Source organism: Schistocerca serialis, chromosome 9 (genome assembly GCF_023864345.2).
Source record: "Schistocerca serialis cubense isolate TAMUIC-IGC-003099 chromosome 9, iqSchSeri2.2, whole genome shotgun sequence".
NCBI classification, from domain to species: Eukaryota; Metazoa; Arthropoda; class Insecta; order Orthoptera; family Acrididae; genus Schistocerca; species Schistocerca serialis.
Window position 1 is genome coordinate 53,982,522 of NC_064646.1, and position 18,189 is coordinate 54,000,710.

The following is an 18,189-nucleotide window of genomic DNA, read 5'->3' on the forward strand; positions in this document are numbered from 1 at the left end:
TGCAGTCGTGCTTTACCATCCCTTGCTGCCGTTTCCCTTTATTCGCCTCACGTTTGAACTCAAGACGATTAATAGCCCCCAATCCTTTTGCGTTTGTCTCACCTTGACATGGGATGCAGCACATTTACCAATAGGTGATGTTACTATCAGTGGCTCAGATACAGTTTTTGTGGAAGACAGCTCATCAGTGTTGTTGGTTAGGCGGAAGTGTCTAACATCCTGAGTTCTCGTTGCTTTCCGTCTCCCCTCTACAGGAAGCTTAGAAATTCCACTGAACGCCGCTACCAGTCAAGAGGACGAGGAAGAGACAGTCTGCAGAAGAGATGACGGTTCGTGAGGAACCTATGATATCCGTGATAAATGGCTCTCGGTAGCCCACCCAACACACCTATTTGCAGCAGCTCCCAGTTGTTTTATAGTAGTCAAGAGGCGATTTACAACTGCTTAAGAATAATAAAAGTTCAAATAAAACATGTATATGGTCAGTTGCTCTTTTTATTTTATCCGACGACTCGTTTCGAGAATTTGTACTCTCATCTTTAAGTGAAACAATGGTATTGTGTTGCATTTTTGCTATGTGGATGCACCCATTTTATATTGTGGTTTCACTTTGCTACAAAATTTATAACAGGCACTTGATAGCCTAAAATGGCTCTAAGATTATAAATTTTAAATGGTGATAGAGTTACTTACAATCTGTTCCAGTGCACAGATTCCTGCAGTTCGTCATAAACACTCATCTTTCACTTAATTTTTTCCACAGATCACGAACCAGTAACTTGTTACAAGCATTACTGTTGCAAATACGTGACAGTAAAACCACAAATAAAAAATAAATAAAAAGCACAAACTTGTTGTCTTAGGATCAACATAATTTAATTCTTACTGTTTCTGTACAGTGCTTTGGGAATTATTTTTTATTGAAGGTCACTCGGGAAGAAGAAAGTGGAAAGAGTGGTAGTACATCATCTATTATACCTGCGAAGCTCTTAAAGGAGCTCATTGCCACTCTCTCAGCTTTTTCGTTTAGTGCTGTCCATGTTTTCTGTTGAGAATGAAAATTTCCAATTCTTCATAAAGACTGAGTTTGTGGCCTTTGTTTATTTTGTAAAGTATTGCTTGCAAACAGCAACTAAATCATTCCGTGCCCGAGAACGGCAGTGGGGCTGCATCGTGGCTGGTGCAGTATTTTAAAGAATAGTAAACGAATTATTTTAAACTAAGCTTGCTGATTCTCTTTTAATTTATGACTCTGACATGCTACAACTATTGCAGTAGGCTTTTAGAACTGAAGCAGTTAACAGCCAAAATGAGATACCCTTTTACGACTACAAAAGAACTTGGTACAAAATGTACCGTTTCTCTGAAACGTTTTTGCGATTATGGTCAGTAACAAATTTGACAATAGCGTTAATTTACGATAAATGCAGACAATAAACACTGCTGTAAAAAGGGGAAGCTGATGTGACGTGATATGTTACTTATATACAATGACTGTAAACGTAAACGCTGATTTACACCGAAATAAGTTATACACGTAACTTAAGAAAATTCTCAAAAATATATCTTTTTCATCCACATATACAATGAAAGTAGGCAGCGACTGTTCCTGAATGAGGATATTCTTCCCAAAAGTTTCTGTAAGCAGAAACTCAGCTTACAACTGACAATGTAGAACGAGTTTTTGGCGGCACTCGCAAATGTTGGGAAGAAGACAATGTATCACGATGCACACAACTAAATTGTGCCAAAAATGACAAGCGCTCTCACACAAAGAATAATTCCGAAGTCCTCTTACATTGTAAATAAACGTGCCAATTACAGGAATTCTTTTTTTTTTTTACTTAACTGGCAGCATCTACACTGACGGGCGAAAAACGAACGCTGGAGCGTCAGTTTACCGCAGTCAGATTGTGTAAATTGTGGAGCACCAACATATAAGCTGTCACAGGGACTGGCATAAACGTTCAGTATACAGTGTTGTGTAAATTTTAAAAGTGATCATAGCTTCTCTTCACTTTTTTCAACTTCTTCCAAATAATCTGTATGATCTTAGAAAATCTTTTCTTTCATACACTGAAGAGCCAAAGAAATACACCTGCCTAACATCGTGTAGGGCCCCCGCGAGCATGCAGAAGTACTGCAACACAACGTGTGACTGGCTGGACTAATGTCTGAAGTAGTGCTGGAGGGAACTCACACCATGAATCCTGCAGGGCTGTCCATAAATCCGTAAGAGTACGAGGGGTGGAAATCTCTTCTGAACAGCACGTTGCAAGGCATACGAAATGCTCAATAACGTTCAAGTCTGGGGAGGTTGGTGGTCAGCAGAAGTGTTTAAGCTCAGAGGAGTGTTCCTGGAGCCACTCTGTGGCAATTCTGGAGGTGTGGGGTGTCGCATTTTCCTGCAGGAATTGCCCGAGTCCGACGGAATGCACAGTGGACATGAATGGATGCAGGTGATCAGACAGGATGCTTACGTACGTGTCACCTGTCAGAGTTTTATCTAGACGTATCAGGGGTCCCGCATCACTCCAACTGCACATGCCCCACACTATTACAGAGCCACCACCAGCTTGAACAGTCCCCTGCTGACATGCAGGGTTCATGGATTCATGAGGTTGTCTCCATACCTGTACACGTCCATCCGCTCGATACAATTTGAAACGAGACTCGTCAGACCAGGCAACATGTTTTTGTCAGGCCAATGTCAGTGTTGATGGGCCCAGGCCAGATGTAAAGCTTTGTGTCGTGCAGTCATCAAAGGTACTCGAGCGGGCCTTCGGCTCTGAAAGCCCATATCGCTGATGTTTCGTTGAATGGTTCGCACGCTGACACTTCTTAAGGGCCCAGAACTGAGATCTGCAGCAATTTGCGGAAGGGCTGCACTTGTATGTTGAACGATTCTTTTCAGTCGATGTTGGACCCGTCCTTGCAGGATCTCTTTCCAGCCGCAGCGATGTCGGAGATTTAATGTTTTACCGGATTCCTGATATTCATGGTATACTCGTGAAATGTTCGTACGGCGAAATCCCTACTTCATCGCTACCTCGGAGATGCTGTGTCCCATCGCTCGTGCGCAGTTTGCACCACCACGTTCAGACTCGCTTAAATCTTGATAACCTGCCATTGCAGCAGCAGTAAGCGAACTTACAACTGCGCCAGACACTTGTTGCCGACCACAGCGTCGTATTCTGCCTGTTTACATCCCTCTGTATTTGATTACGTATGCCTATACCACTTTCTTTGGCTCCTCAGTGTAAATGTCTATAAAGGTTGACATCATTGGTCTTGTAGATGATGTTGTTAGAAACTCAAGCTCATATGGCGTTCTTTCCGCAATCTCGTGTTTGATGTCGTTGATGCTAGTAGTGTTTCGTGGCTGCAGTGCATTAAGATCATGCTACCACTTTGTGAATTTTATGAAGGAAGCTTAACATCGTGAAACCTCACTAAACCTCATTTACTAAACAAAAGATTAGTATGGAACAGCCGCCGCGAGTCAGACTTTATGGTACGAAATAGAACAAGCTGTCAGTTACAGCTGCAGCTCGTCTTGTGGAAGGTGACGATATGGAATATTGTCGTACTCTTACCTGCAGGAAATGTTGTCGAACTGGGAAACCAATGTTAGACAGTCGGAATGTCACTTGTAGAGATGACCCAAAGAGTGATTCATAACAGAGTAAAGGATATGTCCGTCTGCGTTTCACAAGAAGACTAAATCACAGAGGGTATTCGCGCGTACGAGCATAAGGAAGAATATGTGGATAGTTTTCATTATCAGCTTCAAAGATTTACACAAGGGCGAGAGACACACACTCACCTCAAGAACCCCGCTACGTTCGCAAAATATCATGATTTTTTTCAGTGACAAGTTACGCCTAATGCTTCTAAGAAAGTTGAAAAGTTTATTGAAATCTGCGCGAGAATTTTTGGAAATTTGGCTTAAAGCGTAGTAAATTGTTGTTTTTTGTTGCATAAATAAATTGCTTAAGTAACTTATCATAATCGTTTTTGCTGTAAGGTGTAACAATCATCGGGAACATTCCAAGGAGAGCACACACAGTTATGGAAGATCTTCCTCCCCTGCGCCCTATTTCTGTTCCTCTGTTTGCCTACTTGTAACAGAACATTGCGAAGTCCATCGCTCCACCGTTCTGTTGGCCTGTTTATACTTGATGGTCTTCTTTCCCTGGGAATAATGTAGGGAAAGTTTGCGGGCCACTGCAAAGTCGTGGGCTGAGAACTCAATAGAGGCCTACGGCGGTGAGGCTATTGTGTATTTCGTAAAGAACAACTGTCATTGGTTAGACACTGGACTCGCATTCGGGAGGACGACGGTTCAATCCCGCGTCCGGCCATCCTGATTTAGGTTTTCCGTGATTTCCCTAAATCACTCCAGGCAAATGCCGGGATGTTTCCTCTGAAAGGACACGGCCGACTTCCTTCCTCATCCCTCCCTAATCCAATGAGACCGATGACCTCGCTGTCTGGTCTCCTTCCACAAACAACCCAACCCAACAACTGTCATTGTTCCTTATTTCTACACTGAGCGTATCGTCTCCTGATCAAACGTTTTTCCATAAGCCTTTTAGCTCAGTAAAGAGGAAATTATGAAATTTTGATTCACAGTACTCCAGGTCTCACATTCATGCAATACCACGGTTGGGACGACGACCTGTACTTCAGAGTTGGTTTCCTTCACATACCGGAAGACCTTCGTTGTTCGTCTAATTGTGAACCCATTTCATACTGGACGTAGAGTGGTATGAACTCTTTGAATCTAAACGTCCATTTTACCACTGCCAAAAACATAGTCAGAAGACTGGTTTAACGCAGCTCTGCACGCTACTCTGTCCTGTGCAAGCCTCTTTGTGTCCTACATCAGTTTGACGTGTTTGCTGTTTCGTCCCTTAGTCTTCCTCTAAAATTTTTGCCATCCCCCCCCCCTCCACACACACACACACACACACACACACACACACACACACACACACACACACTCTTCTCTCCACTGTGAAATTGGTGATTCCTTCAGGCAACAGGATGTGTTCCATCAACTGATCACTTCTTTTAGTCAATCTGTGCTATAAATTTCTTTTTTCCCGAATTCGAATAAGTACTTCATTAATATTTCTAGGAGCTACACACTCAGTTCTCAGCATTCTTTTGAAGCACCGCGTTTCAAAAACTTCTGTTCTCTTCTTCTCTGAACTACTTGTAGTCCGTTTCATTTCTTCATGAGGCTGCACTTCAGATACCTTCATAAGAGACTATCTAACATACAAACTTGTATAACGGTATATGTTAACAAATTTCTCTGTTTCAGAAATGCTTTTCGTTTTATTTTACATCTTTTCTACTTCAGCAGTCATCAGTTGTTATTCTGTCCAAACGGCAAAACTCAGACTACACATTCAAAATTTCGAAGCCCAGTTCTTACTCGGTCGTAAATTTTTCTGTCCTTGGCGTCTGGCAACAATTCGTATGTATGAAAAATACTGGATTGCACCGTGGTTTGGAGTCCATCTCCAGTAGGTCCACGCGTAATGAAGCACCAGCCTTCTGGTTGAGGACAGTTTTAGTTGTATGAGATGCAACCTGTACATATGATTTCTTGTGCATTGCTACATTGAGGATTTATTCCTTATCGTGAACTGCCTGACACGTTCTAGTGCCACATCTAGATATTGCTTGCGTGTTACCTTTTGGAAGACACTTTATAACCAAAATATGTCATAAAATCACTTATGAATGAATTAGCGTATTTGTCTCTCTATTTAAAATTTCTCTTTAAATAATCTAAAAATTGTTATTGTGGTCTATTATCGGCTACTGTGTCCTCTGTATGTCCTTACAATAATAGTTCTTAAACATCAGATGCCCCATTTATGTAATAATGTTCCAGGCTGCTTGGTGTTTACTTCTAACAGCAGTAATTAAAAAAAGAATAAGACATTGAAAGTAAGAAAAAGGAGATAGGGTTCGTCTTCCCGTCCACTACGAGATCGTTAGGGGTGGAACACAAGCTAGGATTGGGAAACGATGGGAGAGGAAAAGTGTTGTGCCCGCATAGCCCGAAATTTACCTTAAATAACTGACGGAAATTATGAAAAAAAATTAAATGTGGATGGACAGACCACGACATGAACTTGTGTCTTGCAGAATTATCTTCCAGTTATACCCTGCTTTGATGCTCCTGCACTTTTTGCATAATATTCATGCATGGCAAGAATTTCACACCGAGTAGTGCATCTTGAGATTATAGCTGTTGAGTCCTGCTGTCATTCTTTTAAAAGTAGACGATGTCAGTTCTAGATTTTTACAGAACAAACCCTTCATTCCCTTTCATCTTCGAAATCCGTACTGATGCATGCCACATTGCATCAAAATTACCATTTCTTTACTCTTGAGACAGGATGTGAAATGCTGAACATTTTATTGAAAAAATATTTATTAGTATTTGAAATTAAATACAGCTTCCACCAAATATTGTGTGTAAACATTTGTACAAAATGAGATCAATAGATTTATAGACTGTTGTATCGTATCTGCAGGCTGATACCGTATCTGCAGCTTGAGCCAGTTACGCCGATTCTTTTCCTTCCTACCTGTTACGGATCAGTTTGTTCTTCAAATTAATACGCAGTGATCAATCAGAAACCAAAGTATAATGCTTTTCCTTGCATGGTCAAGGCTTCTATCTCACCTGTTAGTGGTCAACTCCTTTGTAAGTTCGTAAAAATTGCACCTTCTTTGTGCGTTCCAAAATAGGTGACGTCGATGTAGGATTTCTCACTGTAGTAGGCGAACCTCTCATTCAGTCCAAGGACATTTGCATAAATGTATAGGTGCCTCAGTAGGTAATGTGAAGTTAGTGCGGCGTTCTTTTATCATCCTGCGACGAAAGGGAGTCTGATGATTGCCTGTATGGGCTGTGACAAAAAAGAAAGGGAGTGCTGGTATCCCCGACCAGTGAAAGTAAGTAAGCGTTGTAAACCGCAAATATTAGCACAGGCCAGAAAAACTCAACGAAAAAAGTGCTAAACGGTATGTAGATGGCTCCACTCGAGAAAGACAACCAGGAGTGCAGCATATGCGAGTAAAATGGTAACACTTACGTCATTTAGGAAATCTGAAGTAGTGGTTATTGAGGATATCTTGAATCTGAATGACAATAACCTCGGAGATAAGATAGCAAATTTAAACAATTCCTCCTGGAGTTCTTTGGACAGCAGCCCAGGACCGCGCGTTTTCCAGAATACCACAGCAAAAATACTTCTCAAGGCCGCCAAAATTAAGTTCTTCGGAGCGTCAGTTTTAGAATGGTATTAATCGCAGGGGGAACGTGGAGCAGTTGAACGACGTGTAAAACTGTCCATTGTGACGATTAGTGTTGTGACGTGTAGCAGGTCGAAAAAAATAAAGTTGTCACGACGTCTACTGCAAGTTCTGCCACGTTTGCGTGATACGAAAGGTAGTGGTAAAAATATACACATTCCTCCCTACTTGATCTTACTGAGAACTTCTGAAAAATATTTTGAATACATTATAAAAATTTACTGTCCGAAGTCTCTTATGGTGGTTCAATTTGAAAGTTCTTCAGCGATGTAAAGTTAATCTTTGACGCGTGGTGCTGCTTCCGTCAATCCTTCTGCACTTCGGTGTTCTTTCAGTCATAATAGTGTCCATCAGATTGGAGCTGAGGAGCTACCCGCTAAACTAGTGTCCAAGGCTGGACTCGATGTAGGGCACACACGTTTTTCATTTATAACAATGTTTTTTTTTTTTTAATTTGACCTGCTTCATTGATGATTAGATATCACCACATTCAACATCACAACATTTAACAGCCTGCAGATACGACACAGACACACACATTGCTGTCATACAACTGTTAGTAGGAAAAATTTCTAATGAGACGTGAAGGAACACATTCACAGCCGTTGATGATGGCACTTTCCATGACTCAGGAACAACTTATATTGTGCTGAGCAAGTACACTTAAAAAGCATAAAGGATTTCCGTACTGTCTGTATTTAATCCCGTCGCTCACCCATTTCACCTGTAAACTAAATTGTCAAACCATTGCCAAAATTGTGTGTAATCGAAATATTTCTTTTCAGAAAGACTATTTTATGTCATTACTTTTACATTTTTTTACCTTAATGCAATATTTCGCAGTTCTCTGTATACTTGCAGTATTATGCAGAAAACTGAATTGCTACTTTTTGGATTATTATTTTGTGACTGAAGAGACCCATAAAAAGTTCCAAATGGTTGTAATAACTGTGTGATGTATCCTGTTAAATAATTGTCTGTCGTAGGAAAGCTCTGTCCTTCTGGTAGTGTGGCTTAGATCAGTGTATATAAGCCGTTGTAAACAAACTCGTAGTAGCCTTAAGAGCAACACTCATTTCGAGAAATTTCGTTTTGTCATGTTGACTGAAAAGGCGAAATAGTAACGTTTTTGAGAGTGTATGACCGTATAATGCTGAACTGTTGGACGGATAAACTCCCGGAAATTGTTTCTTATCTCGTGATTAGAATTTACTAGCTTCTTTGTGTGTAATTTCGAGAGATATTTTTCAGAATGAGACTGTTTGCTTTTTTGCGTTGTACTTAAGTCTTTAATTTTTGCAACAACTTTGATTATTTGGTATTGTGCAACTATAGTAAGATCAGAAATCGTCTCTTGTACATGAAGATAGCTCGGTACTCCATAGTGTTTGTCTGAAACGGAAATCTCTCCCTCTCCCCCAAATTCCTGCCTTCCTAGAAAAATTAATTTATATAAAATTTAGAATAACATTGCAGTTGTGCTGAAAATTGTAAAAAAATATCAGCTGATAAGGGAAATACAAAAGGGTAGTGAGTGCTGGGAGATCTGATTGGGCGAAGTTGTGGCTTCTGTCACGGTAGACTTCGAGAGATTGGAAAAAGGAGAACACATTGTGGAAGCAGAATAGGGAGCACCGTTTGATCACGAAACCTGTTCTGTATCGAAGAATAAAAATAGATACACCAACGACTCCCGTACCCATACGGCCAATAGCAAGGTAGTAGAGTGAGTAAACGTTAAACCGTAAAACAGGCTGCCCCTCTATTTTCCAAGTAGTGACGGGACTTGAATGAGTAATATTCATCGTAACGATGAGATGAGTCGTGCTGTTTGCGACGATGACTGCGGCGTGGTTGGCAACACCACGAGGACGTCATCTGAAGTGTCGAGAAGCGACGGTGCCGGCGGGATGTGGGGAGGGCGGCGGTGATGGTGATGGCCGCGAGTCCGACGACCCCAGTGATGACGGCAGTGATGGTGGCGGCGGCGGCAGAAGCAGTGGGCCTAGCGGTGGTGCGCGCGCCGCCAGTCCTCCTTGATCATGTCGGCCGCCTTCTCGGCCACCATGATGATGGGCGCCACGGGGTTGCCGTTGGGCACCTCCGGGAAGACGGAGGCGTCGACGACGCGCAGCGCCTGCACGCCGTGCACGCGCAGCCGGGCGTCCACCACGGCCGTGTAGTCCCACGAGGGGCCCATCTTGCACGTGCCGGCCTGCAACAAAGTCACCTGTCTGAAGGGAAGCAGTCTCTTCTGTTCAGCGTCTTAGTGTGCTCTAGTTCTATTTTTCGTACGCGCGACAGCCAAAAGCGTACTTGAGATATGAGATACGGGGGTAGGTCAGGGGGCAGGGGGGGCAGTGACGTAATTACAGTGATTTGTGCCAATTTCAAATTTCATCCCGGCGCCACAACCTCCTGCCGATATATCACTATTTTTTTTAATCCTCTTCATTCCTTAGTCCGTTTGGTTGTTTACTGACAAGGAGACGGCACGGATTTGTCCGAAATTTTGTGTGGTGAAAGAGGACCCCTAACACCTCACGTGGTTAAAATATTAGGACGCACTACTCGGAAAATCCCGGGAAAAATCAATCCAAAGTTTCTTAGGTGCCTTATGAGTATAAAATGTTAGTCCATTGCCGACCCGCCGTCTGGCCTACATGGTTAGCGCTCGGACCCTTACGCCAGAGGTCTTAGGTTCGATTCCTCCTGCGGCACTTTTTTTCTTCTTTTGCTTGCAAAATTGCAGCGCATTGTTACAGAAGACTCGTGAGATTAATTCCCGGGAAGATTGTACAAAAATTCATTCTATAATTCACCGTCAATTATCGTCACCAATATTCCGAGACATGATTCAATATTCCTGGTTTGCCTCAAAATCATCAGAAACTCAAAACATTTTCGTAAATGTTAATGGGGCATGTTTTTGTACAGATTTATTGCAAACGCCCTGTGATTGAAAAATATCCGCCTTCGTATGTTGCCCAAGATGTCGCAAAAATTATAGCTTTTTTTGTTTTTACGATAATTACCACTGCAGTTCTTGTTTATAATTATTATATGCATAAAAACTAAATGTTTTCCAATCGACTTTGTTATTCTCGTTAAAAACCCAATGTTTCCTCTCATATAATTTACAATTAAAAGTGGAAAACCCACCGCCATGAATTGAGTTGTTGGACAAAAAGAAAATAATTTTTATTCCATGTTGTAACTAATTTGTTAAAGATGATGTATGTTTTGCAAAACTTTCTGAATAATTGGTGGAATAACAAAAGAAAATGAAAGAGATGAAAAGAAAGTGCCAGATGAGGAATCGAACCCGACACCTCTGGCGTAAGACTCCGATGCCTAAACATCTACGCCAGACGGCGGCTCGGCAGTGGACTAACATTTTATACTCATAAGGCACCTAAGAAACTTTGGATCGCTTTTTCCCGGGATTTTCCGGGTAGTGTGTCCTAATATTTTAACCACGTGAGGTGTTAGGGGTCCCTTTCACCATACAAAATATCGGACAAATCCCAGACCCCACAGTCGTGCCGTCTCCTTGTGAGATCAAAAGTACTTTTATACATATAGTAAAATATACACCCGCGGTATACAGGTAGCGTCTTTGACTAGTAATCGAAACTTCGTGTGTCCTGCGTTCGATCCCACCCACTGCTTAAATTTTAAATGAAAATCATCAGCAATGGCAGCCTAAGATTTCTGGTATAAGGAGTCAGCCTCGTTCTGCCAGCGGCGGTGTCAAAAGGGACGGAGGAGAGGAATGTATTTCCGGGCAACCTCTTTTCCTTGGGGCGGGAAATGGGCCCAAGGCGGAAGGATCGGCAATGATCACCGGCTTGAGGATGCAGAAGGGTGTGGAAACAACTGTATTAAAGGCACATAACGCGTATCCACAGGACGTTTGGCCTGTAACTGAAAAAGTAACATGATGATCTGTCCTTTTGCAAAAGATTCCGGGCTGGTCCGCCATCTGGATCTCCGGGAGGGGATTGCCAGCGGGAAGGTAAACACGAGAGGAGGACAGAATAGTCAATGAGAGGGTAACATTCTACTAGTCGGTGGGCGGAATGTCGAACGTTTCAACGTGGTAAGAAAATAAGGAAAAAGTGAAAAGGGAAACGGAAAGCCACAGTCTAGAAATAGTGTGAAATGGTCGAATGAATACAGGATAATATCAACAGGAGCAGATAATGTTACAACGGGGGAAGTATTCGTTATAACTACGAAAGTAGGGCAGAGAGTGAGTCGCTATAAATAGTTCGGAGACAGGGTTGTTCTCATCAGAATCGACAGCAAACCAAAACCTACAAGTAGTTCAGGGATACATGTCGAATTCACAGGCAGAAGACGAAGATCTAGGACAAATATATTAAGACAGTGAACGTTTATTTCAGTATATAAAAGGAGATGAAAGTCTAATAATCGTAGATGACTGGAAAGTTGTAGTAGTGCAAGTAACAGAAGGTATAATTACGGTAGAATATAAGGATTCAGTAGCACGAACGGGAATAGAGAAACACTCAGTTCTGCAATAAATATCAGGTAGTGACAGCAACTACACGGTTCAGAAATCACGGGGAAAGTGGTGTACTTCGAAAAGACCAGCACACACGGGAATATTCCATCTGGATTACGTGCTGGTCAGGAAGAGATTCCGAAGTCATGTAAAGTGTACCAGAAACTGATATTATCAGTAATTAGTAAGGACGATGAGTGGACAGAATTTAAAAGAATCGTCAGGAAGAATCAATGTGGAAAGAAGTGGATTACGGAAGAATGTTGAGATGCTTTCGAATTTCTGCAAAGCAATTAATACTGTGATAATGAATACCAAAGTGGGCAGTTCAGTTGAAGAGCAATGCACATCACTGAAAAGTACAATCATAGAATTTTGACAGACAAACGAAGGTACACGGAAGGTGACTACGACGAAACCATGGGTAACGGGAGAAATATTCCAACTGACCGACGGAAGAAGAAAATACAAAAATGTGTATGGAAAGACAGAAACACAGCGATGTAAGTTACTTAGAATCAAATAAAGTGGAAATGCGGGGAAGCTGAGGCGAAATGGCTGCAGAAAAATGTGAAGAAATCGCAAAATAAACGGTCGTCGGGAAGACTAATTCAGCATACAGCGAAGTCAAAACAGTTTTCGGTGAAATTAAAAGCAAGGGCCTCAACATTGAGATGCATTGGGAACTGCACTGTTAAGTGCTAAGAAGTTGGAAAGAGCACACTGATTGTCTCTACGAGAGGGATGGCGGATATGGGTGATGACGTAATAGAGCAGAAATGGTTTTCGATAAGAAAACACAGGGGATCCAGTATTAGAGCCAGAATTTAACCGACGTGTGGAAGACTTGCGGTCAAATAAGACAGAGATTATATATAACATTCCTTGGGAAGTGCTAAAATCGTTGTGGGAAGAGACAAATAAATGACTACTCAAGTTGAGACTCGAGACGTACCATCAGACTTTCGGGAAAACATCATAAACACAATCCCGAAGATATCGAGGGCAGGTAAGTGCGAGACTACCGCACAATCAGCTTAGCGGTTCATGCATCCAATTTTGCTAACAAGAATTACATACAGAAGAATGCTAAAGAAAACTGAGTATCTGTTGGATGAGCATCATCTTCGCTTTAGGAAAAGTAAAGGCACCAGCGAGGCAGTCTGACATTGTGCTGGGTGCTGGAGCAAGATTTTTAAGAACGTCAAGACACAAGTGGTTCAAATGGCTCTGAGTTCTATGGGACTTAACATCTGTGGTCATCAGTCCCCTAGAACTTAGAACTACTTAAACATAACTAACCTAAGGACGTCACACACATCCATGCCCGAGGCAGGATTTGAACCTGCGACCGTAGCGGCCGCGCGGTTCCAGACTGAGCGCCTAGAACCGCTAGACCACCGCGGCCGGACGTCAAGACACACCTCATATGATTTGTCTACATACAAAAAGAGTTCGACAATGTAAAATGGTAGAGGATGTTAGAATTTCTCAGCAAAATAAGTTTAGGGTACAGGGAAAAGGGAAAGACTTTGAACGAAGTGCTCTAATGAAAAAAGGTGGAAGACAGGAATGCTCTCTCTTTCGGCCCTACTTTTAAATCTGTACATCGAAGAAGCAACGACGGAAATAAAATAATATTTCAAGAATGGGATTAAAATTTAGAGTGAAAGAACATCGATAATAACATACCCTGACAACTTTGCTGTCCTCAGTAAACTCAAAAGAATTACAAGAACTGCTGATTGCGATGAATGATAAGTGAATGATATGAATGTGGACTTCCCCCCAAGAACGATGGACCTTGCCGTTGGTGGGGAGGCTTGCGTGCCTCAGCGATACAGATAGCCGTACCGTAGGTGCAACCACAACGGAGGCGTATCTGTTGAGAGCCCAGACAAACGTGTGGTTCCTGAAGAGGGGCAGCAGCCTTTTCAGTAGTTGCAGGGGCAACTGTCCGGATGATTGGCTGATGTGACCTTGTAACACTAGCCAAAACGGCCATGTTGTGCTGGTACTGCGAACAGTTGAAAGCAAGGGGAAACTACAGCCGTAATTTTTCCCGAGGGCATGCAGCCTTACTGAATGGTTAATGATGATGGCGTCCTCTTGGGTAAAATATTCCGGAGGTAAAATAGTCCCCCATTCGGATCTCCGGGCGGCGAATACTCAAGAGGACGTCGTTATCAGGAGAAAGAAAACTGGCGTTCTACGGATCGGAGCGTGAAATGTCAGATCCCTTAATCGGGCAAGTAGGTTAGAAAATTTAAAAAGGGAAATGGATAGGTCAAAGTTAGATATAGTGGGAATAAGTGAAGTTCGGTGGCAGGAGGAACAAGACTGTTGGTCAGGTGAATACAGGGTTATAAATACAAAATCATATAGGAGTAATGCAGGAGTAGGTTTAATAATGAATTAAAAAAAATAGGAATGCGGGTAAGCTACTACAAACAGCATAGTGAACGCATTATTGTGGCCAGAAGATAGATACGAAGCCCACGCCTACCACAGTTGTACAACTTTATATGCCAACTAGCTCCGCAGATGAGGAAGAGATTGTTGAAATGTATGATGAGATAAAAGAAGCCATTCAGATAGTGAAGGGAGACGAAAATTTAATAGTCATGGGTGACTGCAATTCGATAGTAGGAAAAGGAAGAGAAGGAAACATAGTAGGTGAATATGGTTTGGGGGGAAGAAATGAAAGAGGAAGCCGCTTGATAGAATTTTACACAGAGCATAACTTAAACATAGCTAACACTTGGTTCAAGAATCATAAAAGAAGGCTGTATACATGGAAGAAGCCTGGTGATACTGGAAGGTTGCAGACAGATTATATAATGGTAAGACAGAGATTTAGGAACCAGGTTTTAAATTGTAAGACATTCCCAGGGGCAGATGTGGACTCTGACTACAATCTATTGGTTATGACCTGAAGATTAAAACTGAAGAAACTGCAAAAAGGTGGAAATTTAAGAAGATGGGATCTAGATAAACTGACAGAACCAGAGGTTGTAGAGAGCTTCAGGGACAGCATTAGGGAACGATTGACAAGAATGGGGCAAAGAAATACAATAGAAGAAGAATGGGTAGCTTTGAGAGATGAAATAGTGAAGGCAGCAGAGGATCAAGTAGATAAAAAGGCGAGGGCTAGTAGAAATCCTTGGGTAACAGAAGAATACTGAATTTAATTGATGTAAGCAGAAAATACAAAAATGCAGTAAATGAAGTAGGCAGAAAGAAATACAAACATATCAAGAATGAAATCGACAGGATGTGCAAAATGGTTAAGCAGGGATGGCTAGAAGACAAATGTAAGGATAGAGAGGTGTATATCACTAGGGGTAAGATAGATACTGCCTACAGGAGAATTAAAGTGACCTTTGGAGAAAAGAGAACAACTTTCATGAATATCAAGAACTCAGATGGAAACCCAGTTCTAAGCAAAGAAGGGAAAGCAGAAAAGTGGAAGGAGTATATATAGGATCTATACAAGGACGATGTTCTTGAGGACAATATTATGGAAATGGAAGAGGATGTAGATGATGATGGAATTGGATATATGATACTGCGGGAAGAGTTTGACAGAGCACTGAAAGACCTAAGTCGAAACAAGGCCCCGGGAGTAGACAACATTCCATTAGAACTACTGATAGCCTTGGGAGAGCCAGCCCTAACAAAACTCTACCAGACAGACGAAATACCCTCAGACTTCAAGAAGAATATAATAATTCCAATCCCAAAGAAAGCAGGTGTTGACAGATGTGAAAATTACCAAACTATCAGTTTAATAAGCCACGGCTGCAAAATAATAACACAAATTCTTTACAGACGAATGGAAAAACTGGTAGAAGCAGGCCTCGGGGAAGATCAATTTGGATTCCGTAGAAATGTTGGAAGACGTGAGGCAATACTGACCCTACGACTTATATTAGAAAATAGATTAAGGAAAGGCAAACCTACGTTTCTTGCATTAGTAGACTTAGAGAAAGCTTTTGACAATGTTGACTGGAATACTCTCTTTCAAATTCTGAAGGTGGCAGGGGTCAAATACAAGGAGCGAAATGCTATTTACAATTTGTACAGAAACCAGATGGCAGTTATAAGAGTCGAGGGGCATGAAACGGAAGCAGTGGTTGGGAAGGGAGTGAGACAGGGTTGTAGCCTATCCCCGATGTTATTCAATCTGTATATTGAGCAAGCAGTGAAGGAAACAAAAGAAAAATTCGGAGTAGGTATTAAAATCCATGGAGAAGAAATAAAAACTTTGAGGTTCGCCGATGGCATTGTAATTCTGTCAGAAACTGCAAAGGACCTGGAAGAGCATCTGAAGGGAATGGACAGCGTCTTGAAAGGAGGATATAAGATGAACATCAACAAAAGCAAAAGGAGGATAAGGGAATGTAGTCGAATTATTCGGGAGATGCTGAGGGAATTAGATTAGGAATTGAGACGCTTAAATAGTAAATGAGTTTTGCTATTTGGGGAGCAAAATAACTGATGATGGTCGAAGTAGAGAGGATATAAAATGTAGACTGGCAATGGCAAGGAAAGCGTTTCTGAAGAAGATAAATTTGTTAACATCGAGTATAGATTTAAGTGTCAGGAAGTCGTTTCTGAAAGTATTTGTATGGAGTGTAGCCATGTATGGAAGTGAAACGTGGACAATGAATAGTTTAGACAAGAAGAGAATAGAAGCTTTCGAAATATGGTGCTACAGAAGAATGGTGAAGATAGATGGGTAGATCACATGACTAATGAGGAGGTATTGAATAGAATTGGGGAGAAGAGAAATTTGTGGCACAACTTGACTAGGAGAAGGGATCGGTTGGTAGGCCATATTCTGAGGCATCAAGGGATCACCAATTTAGTATTGGTGGGCCGCGCGGAGGGTAAAAATCGTAGAGGGAGACCAAGAGATGAATACACTAAACAGATTCAGAGGGATGTAGATTGCAGTAAGTACTGGGAGATGAAGGAGATTGCACAGGATAGAATAGCATGGAGATCTACATCAAACCAGTCTCTGGAGTGAAGACCACAACAACAACACAACATGAATGTGGAGTAAACTGAAGAAAGACGCAGGTTACGAGAAGTGTATAAATGAGATCACCGATAAGCTTAACATAGAAATTAGTGACCACGAACGAGACGGAATGAGGGATTACTGCTATCTTGGAAGTAAAGTAACACGTGATAGGCGAAGCAAAGACACAAAAAGCAGACTAGCAAAGGCAAAGGCGGCATTCCTGTCCAGAATAAGTCGACAAGCATCAAACATTGGCCGTAACTCGAGGAAGAAATTTCCGGTAATGTTCGTCATGAGCACAGAGCCGAGATATTTGAGGTGTGTTGCTATAGAAGAGTTTTGTAAATTAGCTGAACGAAGATGAGGAAGGAAGGTATTGTCTGCAGACTCGGCGAGGATAAAAACGTGTGGAAGAGACTGACAAGGAACAGGGACACGATTCACGATTGTAACACTTGTGCTGACACGTGATAGGTGTCATTTGAGTATTAATCGATTGTACAATAATGTCGTATCTTTGTTCTGGAGCTGTTACTTGGGAGCGAGCAGCGATGTTGTAAGCTGTATCGCAGGGTTAGGCTATCAACTTTGGTGTGCGTGTAGGCGAAGCAGCAGGTAGTGGTTAGCTGTGTTAAAGTGGGAAAGCAGTTGTAACGTTATGTTTCAAATGTAAAGTCTCAGTGTATCGATCTGTTTAATTAAGATGCCGCGCGGGATTAGCCGAGCGGTCTGGGGGCGCTGCAGTCATGGACTGTGCGGCTGGTCCCGGCGGAGGTTCGAGTCCTCCCCCGGGCATGGGTGTGTGTGTTTGTCCCTAGGATAATTTAGGTTAAGTAGTGTGTAAGCTTAGGGACTGATGACCTTACCAGTTAAGTCCCATAAGATTTCACACACATTTTTGAATTAAGATGATCACGTAATGTTAACTGATCTGAGAAGGAGGAAATGTAACGGAATATTTTATTTACGTGAAGAGGAATTATAATGTAATTTCTTTTGAAGTCATTATTTTATTATTGCAGTGCCATTTTTCACCTACCTTCCTCTTACAATTTTTAATTGGACATGATTTTTCAAAAGCAGAAAAGAAACCAAGGTGTTTCGTAAATAATTTGCAACTAACGGAGAACTCATTGCACCTCACGAGTGTGTCTGTGTAGATACAGTAATTTGCACCTTTAGCATAGACAGAGCAGTACTGCAACGCGTTATCGAGATTTGCGCAGATCTGCCACTACCTCGTCTCCTATCTTCCAAACTTTACAGAAGCTCTCCTGCGAAC

At 41.9% G+C, this 18,189-nt stretch overlaps 1 protein-coding gene across 1 annotated transcript in view; it reads right to left on the bottom strand.

The window, feature by feature from the left end:
- Positions 1 to 6,489: 6,489 nt before the first annotated feature.
- LOC126419360 (glucose dehydrogenase [FAD, quinone]-like) overlaps positions 6,490 to 18,189 on the bottom strand; it is a gene marked incomplete at its 5' end in the record, with an annotated part of 53,393 nt that continues 41,693 nt past the window's right edge. Inside the window, one exon of the mRNA XM_050086546.1 lies at positions 6,490 to 9,559. Coding sequence (XP_049942503.1) covers positions 9,350 to 9,559 — 210 coding nt within the window. The remainder of the gene's footprint in view (positions 9,560 to 18,189) is intronic.